Source organism: Crinia signifera, chromosome 8 (assembly GCF_055691185.1).
Source record: "Crinia signifera chromosome 8, ASM5569118v1, whole genome shotgun sequence".
Lineage (NCBI taxonomy): Eukaryota > Metazoa > Chordata > Amphibia > Anura > Myobatrachidae > Crinia > Crinia signifera.
Genome location: NC_139224.1, coordinates 2,006,446 through 2,026,052, shown reverse-complemented (window position 1 = coordinate 2,026,052; position 19,607 = coordinate 2,006,446). Strand labels below are relative to the sequence as shown.

The 19,607-nt window shown below is 47.0% G+C and overlaps 1 protein-coding gene across 1 annotated transcript in view; it reads right to left on the bottom strand.

The window, feature by feature from the left end:
* Positions 1 to 2,815: 2,815 nt before the first annotated feature.
* LOC146025617 (sodium- and chloride-dependent creatine transporter 1-like) overlaps positions 2,816 to 19,607 on the bottom strand; it is a 114,128-nt gene continuing 97,336 nt past the window's right edge. Inside the window, exons 8-14 of the mRNA XM_083155562.1 lie at positions 18,102 to 18,226; positions 14,108 to 14,220; positions 12,941 to 13,078; positions 11,330 to 11,432; positions 6,695 to 6,795; positions 3,417 to 3,587; positions 2,816 to 3,310 (exon numbers count right to left, since the gene is read on the bottom strand). Of these exons, the coding sequence (XP_083011688.1) occupies positions 3,167 to 3,310; positions 3,417 to 3,587; positions 6,695 to 6,795; positions 11,330 to 11,432; positions 12,941 to 13,078; positions 14,108 to 14,220; positions 18,102 to 18,226 (895 nt within the window). The 3' untranslated portion in view covers positions 2,816 to 3,166. The remainder of the gene's footprint in view (positions 3,311 to 3,416; positions 3,588 to 6,694; positions 6,796 to 11,329; positions 11,433 to 12,940; positions 13,079 to 14,107; positions 14,221 to 18,101; positions 18,227 to 19,607) is intronic.

The following is a 19,607-nucleotide window of genomic DNA, read 5'->3' as shown; positions in this document are numbered from 1 at the left end:
CAGTGGTATCCGGTACATATAAGGTACAGAGCAGCTCTCTAGTGAGTTATAGCACATATCACATGTGAAGCCAGGAACACGGTGGGAACACCGCTGTCCAGTTCTGCCGTCATATAAGTTGCACCAACAGAAGTCATGCACCACCTACAGCTATTTCCCAGCAGCCAGCACTAAATATGGAGTATAAGTAAGGATAAGGGCAAAGAGCAATCTACCATAATAGGTAACTATAAATACAACTCTATATCTTTCTCTCCAAGGCTTAATCTATCTCCCTGTAAGCAAGCAGAATATAAAGCTTCTAGTGGAAGTTCTCATTTATATCCATTATATTTCATCTTTATAATACCACCCTGCCATAATATATGCTTTGGCTTGCGTTCTAAGTTATAAACTGCTGGCATTGTCTATCCCAAGGTCAAATTGGTCAGTTTAATATAATAACTTGAGCTTTCCTATACCTATAATGAACTGAAATAGGATTTATTCCCGCACATAATACCATTAATACTACATTGGGCGTTAAATACTGCATTCATGGTCAGTCTTCGATGTATAGTGGACAGTTATCAGTTGGAAGTGTCTGAAAGTCCAGACATCTGATGACCTTGGTCTGGTGTAGACCACCCTGTCTGGGTCCCATGCATGTGGGCAAACTGAACACTACAGAACCTTAACTAGACTTTTTGGTGCCCCGTGCCAGAAAGAGTATTGGTGCCCCCACCCATCTATTTTTCCACTAAGGATATAAGGCTCATGCCCTTGTGTGGGATTTTTCTTGAATATAGTTTCTGATGCAATGCTCCAGGTGATGGGTTCGAGTCCCGGGTATGTTAGCATCTTGAAATGTAATAATGGACAGTGTGACTGAATAACAAAGAACTCACAAGTTAATGTTGTATAGGCATGTGTGGTGGCACCTTCCACACCACCCTAGTTACGGCCCTGCAGATCTAGTCCCTTTGGGTACAATTTAAGGTATTGTTAACTGAATCTCATTGTAAGGCTGAACGTTTGGGGATGCTTCCCCAATGCTTCCTCACCCAGAGCCATATTTTTCAATTATATTTCTCAGACGTGCCAAAGAGCAATTCCCACCGTCTGGTCACTTATATTGATCGTGAATGTTTTCCTGCAACTTTAACTAAACACACCACTTTTCCTTCCTAAGTTTTTCTGTGCATTTTAGCCATGCCTTTATGATCTCTGGCGGAGGGGATTAATGGTGGACAACACCTAGCTGCTCTGTAAATACAGTTTGTATCCAATTGGGAGAACACAGCAGTATCCCTGGGCAACAAACATAAACAGTGTTCTAGGATGATATAAATGCATTGCTGGAAAACAGTGAAGCAAGGAAAAACATAGCAATACTGTGATGCTGCGTTCTCATTGCCGCCCCTGCAAAATCCCGGGTTTTTGGCAGGGCACAGAGCATCTTAGCTCTACAGACCCCATTCATACTGCCCCTTAGTCCCGGGAAATTCCCGTGTCTGCCCCGTTCACACTGCTTCCCCTGGTATGCCTGCCCTCAAGTGTGTGGCATCTAAGAGCAGCTTTGAGCAATGCAATGAATTTGCTTTTTTTGCATTTTGTGAGAAAAACCCGGGTCTAGCCTGTTCACACTGCCATACACCCGTGTATTACCCAGGAAAAACCCTGCAAAAACCTGTGTGTAATTCCCAGGGCATAACACCCGGGAATTTCACAAAGACCCTTTCACACAGAGACACGACATGGGAAATTACTGCTCGCCCTGGCAAAAACCCAGGTTTTTGAGGCAGTGAGAACGGGGTATTAGTAAAGTGGCAGGAGAACAGGAAGTCACTGGGAAATAGGAAACAACTGTAAATAAACCACAGACAAGATATTTAGCTGAGAGTCAAAACTGTGTAATATCCCAGTATGTAGATTATGAATCCATAACACTAATTGTGTCCGGATTGGAGTCCATTAACCACTTCTGGCTCTAAGGCTGTGTACACATGGGGGCGAATTTGTCTAATATCGCGGGCAATATGGTCGCTGAGCAAACACATTGCCCGCGATGGGCGATATATCGCCGGGTGCAGGCTCCCGTTTTCTCCCCCATTGTGATCGCTGGTCGCAGGAACATGCTCCTGCAACCAGATGATTTCCACTGCCGGGCTCCCACGGCAGTTTCTTTTTCATCGGCGATCATCTCTGGTCGCTGATGCAAACAGGACACTGAGCGATATATCCCCCCGTGTGTACGTAGTATTCCCTATAACTCAAAAATTCTAACATGAGGGGTTTAAATTTTTGGTACTTATGTAGTAACTGGGCTGCCGATTTAAAAATCGGGTCCATCGCATGCGACCAAAATCGCATGCGATGCGATCGATGCGATGGACCCGATTTTTCCATAGGATTCAATGTTAAAATTGACTGAGTCCATTTTAACATGGAATTCAATGGGAAAAAGGGGTCCTTTTCATACCCCTACTATCCACGTGGGCATGGAGTTGGATATAAACCTGTGGCGAGCGGACACAGAATACCGTCCCCTCGCGGGGCTCGCTTCGCTCGCCACACTTCGGGCTCGGTGGCTCGCTACGCTCGCCACAGGTTTATATCCAACTCCATGCCCACTTGGATAGTAGGGGTATGAAAAGGACCCCTTTTTCCCATTGAATTCCATGTTAAAATGGACTCAGTCCATTTTAACATTGAATCCTATGGAAAAATCGGGTCCATCGCATCGCATGCGATTTTGGTCGCATGCGATGGACCCGATTTCAAAATCGGCAGCCCAGATACTACAGAAGTACCAAATTTTTATTTTGGGGGGGGGGGATCCTACTCAAAATACTTTGCATGATGCCCTCTTCCAAAGAGTACATCAGGGAGGGAGCAGTACTGTCTACCATTCATTGTCCCAATGAAAACAATTACTGTAAAATACTGGATTGGAATATTCCTGGGGTGCTTCTAAAATTAGTTCCAAGACCAATAACAAGTTTTATAAAAGTGGATTCAACCATTACTACACAAGATTCCTCTCTCCGCTTCCCCCCTCCTCCCCCCCTTCCCAGGTTCTGCCACCACGTGGAAAGCTGCACACAAACATAAGACATGATGGACAGATTGGCACAACACGTAGTAACAAAGCGCAGCTGGCGGGTTGCCGGCCGGTGTAGACGGCTCAGATCACGGTTTCGAAGAGGGTGGCTTTCTCCTTGGTGACTGTGACCAGGGTGTCAGGGGGCAGCAGCTTGGTCTCAGCCTCTGGCGTGAGGTATTCTAGGTGATGGTGCCCCCACACCGGGGTGGTGAGATGCTGCCAGCGCTGCGTGGGGAACGATAAAGAGATAAATTGGTGCAGGCATCTAAAAGGACACCGGCAATGTGACAGCCCGCTCTCCATTACATTTCCCGCCAAAAATCCTACTTACCTCACGCAGAGATCCTTTGGCTGCTAGCAGCTTGCATATGAAAGTCAGCGGAATGCACAACATGGATGACAGAGCAAGGCCCCAGCCAATCGCCTCACCCCACCACGGGTAGACATATGTTTTGTTGTACGTCAGAGGCTTGTAGTTGATCACGTGAAACACAAAAATACCCTGTAAACACACACATAGACAACCTCAGGAAACACAAAAATACCCTGTAAACACACACAGACAACCTCAGGAAACACAAAAATACCCTGTAAACACACACACATAGACAACCTCAGGAAACACAAAAATACCCTGTAAACACACACAGACAACCTCAGGAAACACAAAAATACCCTGTAAACACACACACGGACAACCTCAGGAAACACAAAAATACCCTGTAAACACACACACGGACAACCTCAGGAAACACAAAAATACCCTGTAAACACACACAGACAACCTCAGGAAACACAAAAATACCCTGTAAACACACACACGGACAACCTCAGGAAACACAAAAATACCTCATGATATAATAAAAAACGCCACAAAATAAAAACAGATCGAAAAGTACCCGTGTTTAAAGACAGGCGGCGTTGCTGAGGACAGTCGGTATTACTATTGTGTACTTAGTGTACTACCATCTTTCAAACAACGCCATACCAAATTTCAGATGGATTCATACAGTACAGTAGGTTAGTTTTTTTTCCACCATGACAATGCACCAGCTCCCTCATTCGGAATTGTTGCGCCCAAATTGCGCTATGAATTGTTGCCACATCCACCGTACTCGCCCGACTTGGCTCCCTGTGATTTCTTTCTGTTCCTTAACCTGAAAACGTGGCTCACGGGGAAAAAAATAATTCATAGCGCAATTCATGCAATTTGGCCGCAACAATTCCGGATGATGGAGCCGGTGCATTGTCGTGGTGGGAAAAAACCTAACCTATGAATCAATCTGAAATTTGGTAGGGCGTCGTTTGTAAGATGGTAGTACACGATAGTAATACTATCTTTCCTTACCAGCGCCACCTGTCTTATTCATCCACCCATACATCGGGGTTATTCTTATTCCTTGTGCATTCGCATTTCTGCGCATGTGCAGACGTAGGCATAGGCGAATCTAGGGGGTGGTCCGGGGGTGCACAGGACCACCCATTAGCCCATTTTGTAGTGTAGCTGAGGGAAGGGGCTTTCCAACGAGCCCAGCCCCGTGTCTCTAGCCCCCTGGGAACCGGAGATACGGCCAGGCAAATCTGGAACGTTTTCCCTATAGAATAACATGGGACCCACTAATTCCGACCCCCACCTAGTTCAATGGCTGCCAGTTCCCCCTTCGGCATCAATGAAGCTCGAGGTTGATCTCAGTCGAACCCAAATCGCTGGGCCTTCAATCTGATACCAGGCTGGATCCATATGGGTTAATTGGTTCCAGGGATATTGAGGTTAAACCGGGTTTTTTTTTTTTTTTCATTTCTTAAATGTAATTTCATGACTATTTATGTTTTTTGAGGGCAGATTTCTCTGGAACCAAACAGCCCAGTTTCACGGGACCAAAATCATTCAAAGCCAACTCAAAAGTTCTTCAATATGATACTGGTCTCATGTAAATGGGTCAGTTGGTTCCGAAGATATAGCTGGTTGGTTTAAGAGGTGTAGAAAGAGGGGAGTGGTTGTCTCTCCCCCTCATACCAGAAAATGCAGGGACTAGGCTGGTGTATAAGGGGTCAGCCTGGGAATGTCCCTGCATGATACTGGGACCATATTCCCGGGAAAATCCCTGCATTTTCTATTGTGAAAGGGGTATTATTTCAAACAGCCGTGCCCTGCAGCGCTCTGAATACAGCCGGGCAGCCCCCTGCTCTCTGCCCAGCTGTCAATGACTGTCACCCCTGCAGCTTCCGCTCCAATTCTTCTCCATGCTTTCACCTCAGCCCGCCCCCCTTTAATCATGTGCGGCATCATGTGTAATGGGTACTATGGTGTGCGGCATCATGTGTAATGGGTACTATGGTGTGCGGCATTATGTGTAATGGGTACTATGGTGTGCGGCATCATGTGTAATGGGTACTATGGTGTGCGGCATCATGTGTAATGGGTACTATGGTGTGCGGCATCATGTGTAATGGGTACTATGGTGTGCGGCATCATGTGTAATGGGTACTATGGTGTGCGGCATCATGTGTAATGGGTACTATGGTGCCATCAAGCAAGAACCCCCTAGCAATGAGCACGTAGGTAAGCAGCACTTATGTGGCAAATATGTAATGGGCATTACAGTTTGATATGTATGTAATGGGCATCATGATGTGTGGCACAATGTGTAATGGGCATTATGGTGTGTGGCCTTATGTGTAATTGGCATTACGACGTGTGGCTTTATGTGTAATGGGTATTACGGAGTTTGCTAAAATGTGTAATGGGCATTATTGTGGGTGGTCTAAAGTGTAATACCACACCCCTTTTTGTGATGCCACGCCTCCTTCCCATGAGGCCACGCCCCCTTTTTGCCGCGCGGCTACGCCGCGCAAAGGTTCCCCTACTGTTGTGTCTACATCTGGGACTACCCATTACCATAATTCTAGATTCACCTATGGACGTAGGGTGTGTGCACCCACGGCAAACCCTAGACAGCGTGCGGGGGGGCGCCGGGCTGCCCCATTAACATATGGGAACGTTCAGCGTTACATGGTAATGAGGCGGTGACGCGGGTGCGGGGGGGTGGCTGCAGATATCACCGGATGTCAGCTGGCCACCCAGCGTGCACGTATACGGAGGTGAAAGTCACTTTTATATGCATTTACCTTCCACAACTTCCGATGGCCGGCGACCATCGAAAGTTGTGGGAGGTTACCCGCGGCATACGAATGGATGTTTATGCTAAACATCCATTCGCAGCCTGTGCAGGCGAACCCGCTGCGAGGGGGGAGCAGGTGGGCGGACATTCGGCGGGTGGGGTTTGGTGGATTTGCAAGGCTGCGAATTCCCCCATAATCGCAGGGGGAGATGGAAACATGATCAATGTTATGTGTTACTAGTAAGCACGCTCAAAGCAAATGCTTCGAAAGCTAGTAGATGTAGTTTCCCTTGCTGCCAACAGATGGAAGTGTATCAGAGTCACAAGGACACTAGACATATATATATAGGTGGTAGGATACCATAGACACAAGGCCCCTAATTAAAGAGTATTCACTTACGGTCTTACCTGGCTTTCCCAATTATAGGCCGCACCCCTGTACGTGGAAGGACACTGAGATTGGGGATCGGTTGGGTACATGACTTACCACACAGACTAGAGGAGTGATCACAGACCAGCACCATTTCATGTATGGGAGCGGGCGATATCCAATCATACGAGCAATGTCATCCATAAACCGGTCAGCACCTGCGAGAGACAGTCCCAGGTAAGTGTGTCCTACATTAACATTCGTCAGGGTGAGAGATCTGAGGGCGAGATGTCCTAAGCCTTGAAAAGTGATAAACACGCCAACCGGTCAGCTCATAACTGTCATTTTTCAAACACAGCCTGTGCCATGTCAGTAAGAAGCTGATTGGCTGGTGCATTATCACTCACAATTTTATCACTTTTCACTCTTAGTACATCCGGCCCTGTGTCTATTGCTAAGTTACCTATCTAGGAACATTGTGGTATAATTACTACTGGATTCTATAATAACTTCTCCAGTGGTAGAATTTATAGTGACTGCAAATCTCCATACACACACACACTAGTGCAGGCGTGTCCAAACTGTGGCCCTCCAGCTGTTGTGAAACTACAAGTCCCATCATGCCCTGCCACAGTTTTGCTTTTTAGTGAATGCTAAAACTATGGCAAGGCATGCTGGGATGTGTAGTCTCACAACAGCTGGAGGGCCGCAGTTTGGACATGCCTGCACTAGGGTAAATAGTGACAGATATCGCACAGTAAGGGAATTCTGAGCGATATCTTTCACTCCGTTATATGGCCTTATACGCACACTCAATATTGTCTGCTGATCCTGCAGGTCATATATAGGGAAACCAGCTGCTTGTTCGTGGGTCCCGGGTTATGTCACTGAACTGTTCAGTGTGTGCGCATAATGGCCCCTATTCTGACTTACACGCTCCCCGGGGTGTACGCGCACGGGAGCGATGTTCAGCGCATGTGCAGACGCTGGTGCTGTATTGCAGTTGGGGGGCGGCAGCGAGGGGCAGAGCCCATTGGATCACCCAGCGTTTCATGGGCGTTCCCATGCAAAGGGCCCGGTGACACGGGTGCAGGGGGCGGGCATCTGATGTCAGCAGCCCACCCGCTTCCCGCACAGGGCGCTCGCACCAGAGAGGTGTCTCAGATCTGTGAGCGTTGGAGAAATCATTCGATAATCGCCGACCATCAAATGATTTCCCCCCCGCACCCAAGGCTGTGAATGGAGGTTTATGCTAAACATCCATTTGCAACCGTGCAGTGGATCATGGCATGCGAGGGGGGATGTGAGGCCCTGTGGGTGGGGAACGGCGTTACAGCGCCTTCAGTCCTGTTGGAGAAAGTATAGAAATAAAACTTACATCCACACGCTGAGAAAACGCTCTGTTCCTGCACTTCCCTGGTTACCTCCCCTCCTGCAGGAGACTCCCTGACATAGCAGCAATCTCCCTCTCTCCCTCATTAGTCTAGCAATCTCCCTCATGTCACCTAGCCCACATTACACTGTTACATCATAGTTACCTCCCCTCCTGCAGAAGACTCCCTGACATAGCAGCGATCTCCCTCTCTCCCTCATTAGTCTAGCAATCTCCCTCATGTCACCTAGCCCACAGTACACTGTTACATCATAGTTACCTCCCCTCCTGCAGGAGACTCCCTGACATTACAGCAATCTCCCTCTCTCCCTCATTAGTCTAGCAATCTCCCTCATGTCACCTAGCCCAGATTATACTGTTACATCATAGTTACCTCCCCTCCTGCATTCTGCAGGAGACTCCCTGACATAGCAGCAATCTCCCTCTCTCCCTCATTAGTCTAGCAATATCCCTCATGTCACCTAGTCCACATTACACTGTTACATCATAGTTACCTCCCCTCCTGCATTCTGCAGGAGACTCCCTGATATAGCAGCAATCTCCCTCTCTCCCCCATTAGTCTAGCAATCTCTCTCATGTCACCTAGTCCACATTACACTGTTACATCATAGTTACCTCCCCTCCTGCAGGAGACTCCCTGACATAGCAGCAATCTCCCTCTCTCCCTCATTAGTCTAGCAATATCCCTCATGTCACCTAGTCCACATTACACTGTTACATCATAGTTACCTCCCCTCCTGCAGGAGACTCCCTGACATAGCAGCAATCTCCCTCTCTCCCTCATTAGTCTAGCAATCTCCCTCATGTCACCTAGCCCACATTACACTGTTACATCATAGTTACCTCCCCTCCTGCATTCTGCAGGAGACTCCCTGACATAGCAGCAATCTCCCTCTCTCCCTCATTAGTCTAGCAATCTCCCTCATGTCACCTAGTCCACATTACACTGTTACATCATAGTTACCTCCCCTCCTGCAGGAGACTCCCTGACATGACAGCAATCTCCCTCTCTCCTTCATTAGTCTAGCAATCTCCCTCATGTCACCTAGTCCACATTACACTGTTACATCATAGTTACCTCCCCTCCTGCAGGAAACTCCCTGACATGACAGCAATCTCCCTCATGTCACCTAGTCCACATTACACTGTTACATCATAGTTACCTCCCCTCCTGCAGAAGACTCCCTGACATGACAGTAATCTCCCTCTCTCCCTCATTAGTCTAGCAATCTCCCTCATGTCACCTAGCCCACATTATACTGTTACATCATAGTTACCTCCCCTCCTGCAGGAGACTCCCTGACATGACAGCAATCTCCCTCTCTCCCTCATTACTCTAGCAATCTCCCTCATGTCACCTAGCCCACATTACACTGTTACATCATAGTTACCTCCCCTCCTGCATTCTGCAGGAGACTCCCTGACATGACAGCAATCTCCCTCTCTCCTTCATTAGTCTAGCAATCTCCCTCATGTCACCTAGCCCACATTACACCGTTACATCATAGTTACCTCCCCTCCTGCAGGAGACTCCCTGACATGACAGCAATCTCCCTCTCTCCCTCATTAGTCTAGCAATCTCCCTCATGTCACCTAGCCCACATTACACTGTTACATCATAGTTACTTCCCCTCCTGCAGGAGACTCCCTGACATGACAGCAATCTCCCTCTCCCTCATTAGTCTAGCAATCTCCCTCATTTCACCTAGCCCACATTACACTGTTACATCATAGTTACCTCCCCTCCTGCAGGAGACTCCCTGACATGACAGCAATCTCCCTCTCTCCCTCATTAGTCTAGCAATCTCCCTCATGTCACCTAGCCCACATTACACTGTTACATCATAGTTACCTCCCCTCCTGCAGGAGACTCCCTGACATAGCAGCAATCTCCCTCTCTCCCTCATTAGTCTAGCAATATCCCTCATGTCACCTAGTCCACATTACACTGTTACATCATAGTTACCTCCCCTCCTGCATTCTGCAGGAGACTCCCTGACATGACAGCAATCTCCCTCTCTCCCTCATTAGTCTAGCAATCTCCCTCATGTCACCTAGCCCACAGTACACTGTTACATCATAGTTACATCCCCTCCTGCAGGAGACTCCCTGACATAGCAGCAATCTCCCTCTCTCCCTCATTAGTCTAGTAATCTCCCTCATGTCACCTAGCCCACATTACACTGTTACATCATAGTTACCTCCCCTCCTGCAGGAGACTCCCTGACATAACATCAATCTCCCTCTTTCCCTCATTAGATCATTCATACTGTACATTGAATACTGTACTTTACCAAGTACAGTAGCTCTTACTAACGGCTTTGTGGCTCCTCTACATTTGGATATCAGTCATTTTACAAGATTCCTCTCATATGTAGTAGTACACAGCCACGCTTCTAGGTGCCACGTTCACAATCTCTTTTCACAATCCCTCTATATATGGAACTAGACACGCCCTTTGGGTGAAGCATGACACACCCCTCTTTGCATAATTCTACTACCAACTATAATCTCCATGAAACTAGTTTTCAAAAGTAGGCAACTATGCTTGTAATGTATGACCCTCACCTGTGGTGAGCTAGGTAACTGATAAGAAAGGTGTCACTACAGGTGCTGGCAATCATACATTACCAGGGAAGTCCAGGAACAGGGCATTTTCTCCCTGATGGAGAGGGTCAGGCAAACAAATATGACCTGGAGCTTTAAAGACACTGATGAGGTTTAATGTGTGGCTAATGGAAATAGCGCCACCTTCATGCTGTAGTGAGGATTGCACAGAAAAATATTATAATTGTTTTACCACAATAAACCACTAGATGGCTCTGTAAAACACGTTATAGTTTAGTCTTTTGGTCCTGCTGCTGCCGCCGCTGTCCGGCTCCTGGCACCTGCATAATGAAGCTCTGAACGGTGCATGTGCACATAGAAGCCAACATCGGTCACGAGATTAAATCTGGCTCTTTATGAGCCAACCTGAAACACCCCTTATGTATAATGGGCTAAGATGGAACTACCATTGGTGCAGCAGGTGCAGTGCACCAAGGCCCCTGAGGACTAAGGGCCCCACTGCTGCCACTTCCGGTCACGCTCTGCCATGTTGCATATTGTGAACTTAAATTGGGGTGGAGGAGGGGGGCACAAATGATATTACTACACCTGGGCCCACCGCCCACAAGTTCCACCACCGGTAATGGGTGCACTGTAGTAACACAAAGGATTGCTTATAATGAGCCTATGCTATGTACACCTCTGACCTGGACACATACAGGACATGAATCAGGGTCTCTATACTGTAATAATAGTCATTTTGTAAGATCTGGGTTGGGTTATCTGGTGCCGCATCACCCTGAAGTACCTACCGTAAACCCACGCTATAACCACACACTCCCAGAAGGCCTGCCACAGAAGAGTAATGCCACTTGCGGAATAGTAGTCGAAAAGCTGGAAGACGTACATCCCGCCCTGAAATCATTCAATGGATATTAGTGATCAGACGGAATACTATGCCCAATCTGAAGTATATAAATATCATGCTACCAAGTACCCAGGTGCCGCTACTGATCTGCTGCTACCCAGGTGCCGCTACTGATCCGCTGCTACCCAGGTGCCGCTACTGATCCGCTGCTACCCAGGTGCCGCTACTGATCCGCTGCTACCCAGGTGCCGCTACTGATCTGCTGCTACCCAGGTGCGACTACTGATCTGCTGCTACAGAGGTGCGACTACTGATCTGCTGCTACAGAGGTGCGACTACTGATCTGCTGCTACAGAGGTGCCGCTACTGATCTGCTGCTACCCAGGTGCCGCTACTGATCTGCTGCTACCCAGGTGCCGCTACTGATCTGCTGCTACCAAGGTGCGGCTACTGATCTGCTGCTACCAAGGTGCGGCTACTGATCTGCTTCTACCAAGGTGCCGCTACTGATCTGCTGCTACCAAGGTGCAACTACTGATCTGCTGCTACCAAGGTGCCGCTACTGATCTGCTGCTACCAAGGTGCAACTACTGATCTGCTGCTACCAAGGTGCAACTACTGATCTGCTGCTACCAAGGTGCCGCTACTGATCTGCTGCTACCAAGATGCCGCTACTGATCTGCGGCTACCAAGGTGCCGCTACTGATCTGCAGCTACCAAGGTGCAGCTACTGATCTGTTGCTACCAAGGTGCAACTACTGATCTGCTGCTACCAAGGTGCGACTACTGATCTGCTGCTACCAAGGTGCCGCTACTGATCTGCTGCTACCAAGGTTCCGCTACTGATCTGCTGCTACCAAGGTGCCGCTACTGATCTGCTGCTACCAAGGTGCCGCTACTGATCTGCTGCTACCAAGGTGCCGCTACTGATCTGCTGCTACCAAGGTGCCGCTACTGATCTGCTGCTACCAAGGTGCCGCTACTGATCTGCTGCTACCAAGGTGCGGCTACTGATCTGCTGCTACCAAGGTGCCGCTACTGATCTGCTGCTACCAAGGTGCCGCTACTGATCTGCTACTACCAAGGTGCCGCTACTGATCTGCTGCTACCAAGGTGCCGCTACTGATCTGCTGCTACCAAGGTGCCGCTACTGATCTGTGCTACCAAGGTGCCGCTACTGATCTGCTGCTACCAAGGTGCAACTACCGATCTGCTGCTACCAAGGTGCAACTACCGATCTGCTGCTACCAAGGTGCCGCTACTGATCTGCTGCTACCAAGGTGCCGCTACCGATCTGCTGCTACCAAGGTGCCGCTACTGATCTGCTGCTACTGCTGCTACCAAGGTGCCGCTACTGATCTGCTGCTACCAAGGTGCCGCTACTGATCTGCTGCTACCAAGGTGCCGCTACTGATCTGCTGCTACCAAGGTGCTACTACCAAAGTACTGTTTTTCTTGATACAGATCCTAACCCCCCCCCCCCACTGGAACCAATTACTTATAAACACCATAGTATTGAGTAGTACTTATCGTTACAACATCTCCTGTCTCTTACCTCGGTCACCATGGAGAGGTCAATAATGAAGCATAGAAGGCAACAGAGTGCAGCGATGACCTCCCTGCGCAAAAAGCCATTAATTGGGTGAGGAAATAAATCCAGGATCCCGGTAATGAATCCCTCGACCCCCACAAACTGTTTAGAGATAGAAGGGAAGCACATGTTAGAAGATAGGCAGTATGTGTCCAGGAAGACTAGATGAACGTACAAGGTTTACTTGAGTTCCCCATACCCTCAACCCTGCACACCATTACACAGACTGGATTTCTCCCGCATTCTCCTCCACCTCTGCCCTGATGGTGCCAGTGTCCAACCTCTTCTCTGTCCCTCGCCCACGTAAGAGAAGAGGAAGGTGATGAGGAGACAGCTGTCCTGTTGGGAGTGGAGGGGAGGTCCTGCTCAGCACTTGGAGATATCACACAAAAACGAGACATTGCTCCTGGGTGCCAAAATATGACCATAGCATCCCGACAATAAAAACATACGTTAAGCAAACCTCCACCCATTATTTAAGCCACAATAGAAAATGACAAATCTGTATTTCTATAGAAACGTTTAGCTTGGGGCCGGATTCTGGAAGAAAACAAGGCATGGTCTACAACCCTACAACCCTAGTCACGTGTGATTGATAACTGACCATTGTTTTATTTAACTGCTTCTAGCCCACGGTTTCCATGGTAACTGAGATTGACTTAATTAACTGCAACATACTGTAGATAAGTGACATCAATGTTCACATAAGAGTCAATTCAGCCCAAGAGCTAGAGGTTCAAGCACAATGGGGGAAATTTACTAAGATGGGATGTTGCTATAGGCAACCATTCAGATAGATACTATTATCTTCTAGAAAATGCTAAATAAATAAGAAGTAGATTCTGATGGGTTGCCCATAGCAACATCCATCTTCGTAATCTCCCCCAATGTTTCTCCAATCCATACCACAGTTATTGTGCAGGTAAATGGGACATTGAGCGGGTTGTATTGAGCAGTCACACCTGGTCAATCTGCGTTGCCCAGGATGGCTCTGAGATTTAAATCCGGCCCCGAACTGTACGACATCTTTTGACGCCCCAACATGGCGTTCACCTTTTCCATTCGCCAACTGTGTAGATGTTCACTTAGTTAAATCCCTTAAATACATTTTCCCCAAATCCCTAGGATTACCTGGCTGTCTAAACCAAGAACCAATAGCATAAAGAAGAACAGGGCAGCCCAGATGGGAGCAAATGGCATCAAAGTTACTGCCTTTGGGTAAGCGATAAAGGCCAATCCAGGACCTGGGGAGAAATTGTCAGACAAAGCAAAGCATCAGGTTCTGGTTCTGATAAACTACATTTACAGATGTACATTAGCTGAATGCTGTTGTCCAGAACAGAGTATGTCTCCACACGTGGCTCTGTATATTACACTGAGCACCACACGTGGCTCTGTATATTACACTGAGCACCACACGTGGCTCTGTATATTACACCGAGCACCACACGTGGCTCTGTATATTACACTGAGCACCACATGTGGCTCTGTATATTACACTGAGCACCACACGTGGCTCTGTATATTACACTGAGCACCACACGTGTCTCTGTATATTACACTGAGCACCACATGTGGCTCTGTATATTACACTGAGCACCACACGTGGCTCTGTATATTACACCGAGCACCACACGTGGCTCTGTATATTACACTGAGCACCACACGTGGCTCTATATATTACACTGAGCACCATACGTGGCTCTGTATATTACATTCACCACACATGGCTCTGTATATTACACTGAGCACCACATGTGGCTCTGTATATTACACTAAGCACCACACGTGGCTCTGTATATTACACTGAGCACCACATGTGGCTCTGTATATTACACTGAGCACCACACGTGGCTCTATATATTACACTGAGCACGATACGTGGCTCTGTATATTACATTCACCACACATTGCTCTGTATATTACACTGAGCACCATACGTGGCTCTGTATATTACATTCACCACACATGGTTTAATATATTACACTGAGCCCCATACGTGGCTTTGTATATTACACTGAGCACCACACGTGGCTCTGTATATTACACTGAGCACCACACGTGGCTCTGTATATTACACCGAGCACCACACGTGGCTCTGTATATTACACCGAGCACCACATGTGGCTCTGTATATTACACTAAGTGCCACACGTGGCTCTGTATATTACACTGAGCACCACACGTGGCTCTGTATATTACACTGAGCACCACATGTGGCTCTGTATATTACACTGAGCACCACACGTGGCTCTGTATATTACACTGAGCACCACACGTGGCTCTGTATATTACACTGAGCACCACACGTGGCTCTGTATATTACACTGAGCACCACACGTGGCTCTGTATATTACACTGAGCACCACACGTGGCTCTATATATTACACTGAGCACCATACGTGGCTCTGTATATTACATTCACCACACATGGCTCTGTATATTACACTGAGCACCATACGTGGCTCTGTATATTACACTGAGCACCACACGTGGTTCTATATATTACACTGAGCACCACACGTGGCTCTGTATATTACACTGAGCACCATACGTGGCTCTGTATATTACATTCACCACACATGGCTCTGTATATTACACTGAGTACCATACGTGGCTCTGTATATTACACTGAGCACCACACGTGGCTCTATATATTACACTGAGCACCATACGTGGCTCTGTATATTACATTCACCACACATGGCTCTGTATATTACACTGAGCACCATACTGGGCTCTGTATATTACACTGAATAGCACACGTGGCTCTGTATATTACATTCACCACACATGGCTCTGTATATTACACTGAGCACCATACGTGGCTCTGTATATTACACAGAGCACCACACGTGGCTCTGTATATTACATTCACCACACGTGGCTCTGTATATTATACTGAACACCACACGTGGCTCTGTATATTACACTGAGCACCACAATTGGCTCTGTATATTACACTGAGCACCATACGTGGCTCTGTATATTACACTGATTACTACACGTGGCTCTGTATATTACACTGAGCACCACATGTGGCTCTGTATATTACACTGAGCACCACACGCTGCTCTGTATATTACACTGAGCACCACACATTGCTCTGTATATTACACTGAGCACCACACGTGGCTCTGTATATTGCACTGAGCACCATACATGGCTCTGTATATTAAACTGAGCACCACACATGGCTCTGTATATTACACTGAGCACCACACGTGGCTCTGTATATTACACTGAGCACCACATGTGGCTCTGTATATTACACTGATCACCACAATTGGCTCTGTATATTACACTGAGCACCACAATTGGCTCTGTATATTACACTGAGCACCATACGTGGCTCTGTATATTACACTGATTACTACACGTGGCTCTGTATATTACACTGAGCACCACACATGGTTTAATATATTACGCTGAGCGCCACACGTGGCTCTGTATATTAGAATGAGCATAACACATGGCTCTGTATATAACACTGAGCACCACACGTGGCTCTGTATATTACATTGAGCACCACACATGGCTCTATATATTATGCAGAGCACCACACGTGGCTCTGTATATTACACTGAGCACCATACATGGCTCAATATATTACGCTGAGCACCACATGAGGCTCTGTATATTACAATGAGCACCACACGTGGCTCTGTATATTACATTGAGCACCACACATGGCTCTATATATTATGCAGAGCACCACACGTGGCTCTGTATATTACACTGAGCACCATACATGGCTCAATATATTACGCTGAGCACCACATGAGGCTCTGTATATTACAATGAGCACCACACGTGGCTCTGTATATTACACTGAGCACCACACATGGTTTAATATATTACGCTGAGCGCCACACGTGGCTCTGTATATTAGAATGAGCATAACACATGGCTCTGTATATAACACTGAGCACCACACGTGGCTCTGTATATTACAATGAGCACCACACGTGGCTCTGTATATTACAATGAGCACCACACATGGCTCTATATATTATGCAGAGCACCACACGTGGCTCTGTATATTACACTGAGCACCATACATGGCTCAATATATTACGCTGAGCACCACATGAGGCTCTGTATATTACAATGAGCACCACACGTGGCTCTGTATATTACACTGAGCACCACACGTGGCTCTGTATATTACACTGAGCACCATACGTGGCTCTGTATATTACACTGAGCACCATACGTGGCTCTGTATAGTACACTGAGCACCACACTTGGTTTAATATATTACGCTGAGCACCACACGTGGCTCTGTATATTACACTGAGCACCACACATGGCTCTATATATTATGCAGAGCACCACACGTGGCTCTGTATATTAGAATGAGCACCACACGTGGCTCTTTATATTAGAATGAGCACAACACATGGTTCTATATATTACACTGAGCACCACACGTGGCTCTGTATATTACACTGAGCACCACACGTGGCTCTGTATATTACACTGAGCACCACACATGGCTCTATATATTATGCAGAGCACCACACGTGGCTCTGTATATTACACTGAGCACCACACGTGGCTCTGTATATTACACTGAGCACCACACATGGCTCTATATATTATGCAGAGCACCACACGTGGCTCTGTATATTACAATGAGCACAACACATGGCTCTATATATTACACTGAGCACCACACATGGCTCTATATATTATGCAGAGCACCACACGTGGCTCTGTATATTACACTGAGCACCACACGTGGCTCTGTATATTACACTGAGCACCACACATGGCTCTATATATTATGCAGCGCACCACACGTGGTTCTGTATATTACACTGAGCACCACACGTGGCTCTTTATATTAGAATGAGCACAACACATGGCTCTATATATTACACTGAGCACCACACGTGGCTCTGTATATTACACTGAGCACCACACATGGCTCTATATATTATGCAGAGCACCACACGTGGCTCTGTATATTACAATGAGCACCATATATGATCTGAATATATATCAAAGCAACTTTTATCTATGAATTTTGTAGCTATTAGTTTGGTGATATAGTTCCGGTGAGGATGGCTGGTTCTGGGAAGTAACTTCTGTTCATACTCACCAGGTTGGGCATACTCACCAGACTCAGCAACTTTGGATATGTCCACGCCCTGCTCCGATGCCATGAACCCGAGGACGGAGAACACAACGAACCCAGCAAAGAAGCTTGTAGAGCTGTTGATAGCAGCCAGGATATAGGCGTCTCTGTGGGGTAGAAAGAGCCATAAAGCAAAATGAAACGAATAATAACTTCCAGAACGTTCTAACACTCCTGGGTTCCATTATCAGGAGTTGGACCAGAACATGCTCTCACCTGACCCTCCATCACGCCGACTGGGCTGCCGATCCATGTAAGTGTACACACTTACCGATCGGTCACTCAGTGTGCAGGCCACCCGGCAGGTGCACTCATTAAAGATCCACAGGTGGAGCTACTGTAATTATTTCACTTAATTCTGTGAGGAGACCTGCAGAACATGCACTGTGTGGGGTGCTGAGGACCGAATTCGAGACCCTGTGCCGTAGAGCCTCCCACTGTCAATGATAAGAGAACAGACATAGGGGATGGATGGAGGCAGGCAGGGGGCGGGGCAAAGCTTCAGGCTATAAAAGCCCATTAAAGAAACTCTACAAGCGGCACCAATAGCACCTATATATGAAAGCACGCCCCGCGGCTTGGGCAAAGGCAATCCCCTTCACCCTCTATTTATACTGCTCAGGCGTTGTTGATCTATTGCACAAGACTGGGAGTTGGATACAAATAATTTAGCTAAATTAGGCCCCCTCTTTATTTTGATATAAAGTACAATTGCATATATTTTTTAGGGGTGTGCTCCCACAGACAAATGGAGTAAAGAATTTAATGTAGAGAAAGAAAAAGTTTGTCATATGGTGGTGCACCATTTATAAAGAGACATAAAATATACCTTTTAATGGTTATACGTTTAAAAACAGCGAAATATGACAAACAACATATAACATAAACACACGCGAATACAAGTGTGAGTTTAAAAAGCTTGTGCGGGCTCCACAATCAGCTACCTAATGATATAATATATTATATTTGTTGGACACAACTCATAGTCCCTCTTGGTGATAATACCAGATCTTGGGGGAGAAGTGTCTCAGTTACATAGTATTGGATCTTTGGTGTGGACTGTATTATACGCTCTGCAGGTAATGAGAAACTCCTATATTGTATCACCACCTGTGGGAGTATATATGCTGTATTGTCTGGTTAATTCTGTATATAAAGGTCCTTCACTGTGTAGGAACACTAATGAGAACTAGGAGCAGTGCCATATACTAGTTTCAGGCATTGGATATATACGCACATACGGAGTAAATCACTGCAGGACTTGTTGTAATACATGTAGCATATGTTATAAGAATCGGTTACAATGTGGCCATAAGCCTAACTAATGTAACTGTTCTAGTCGGCATACATGTGAACAAGATAATTATAACGTGGTTATCTCTGTGCCAGCGCTGCCGCTATACACAGACTCTCCCTGTTCGGGGACGAGCGCTGTGATGCAGGCTAGCGTGCACCAGCCGTTACACCCAGTGCTGCCTGTGTCAGACA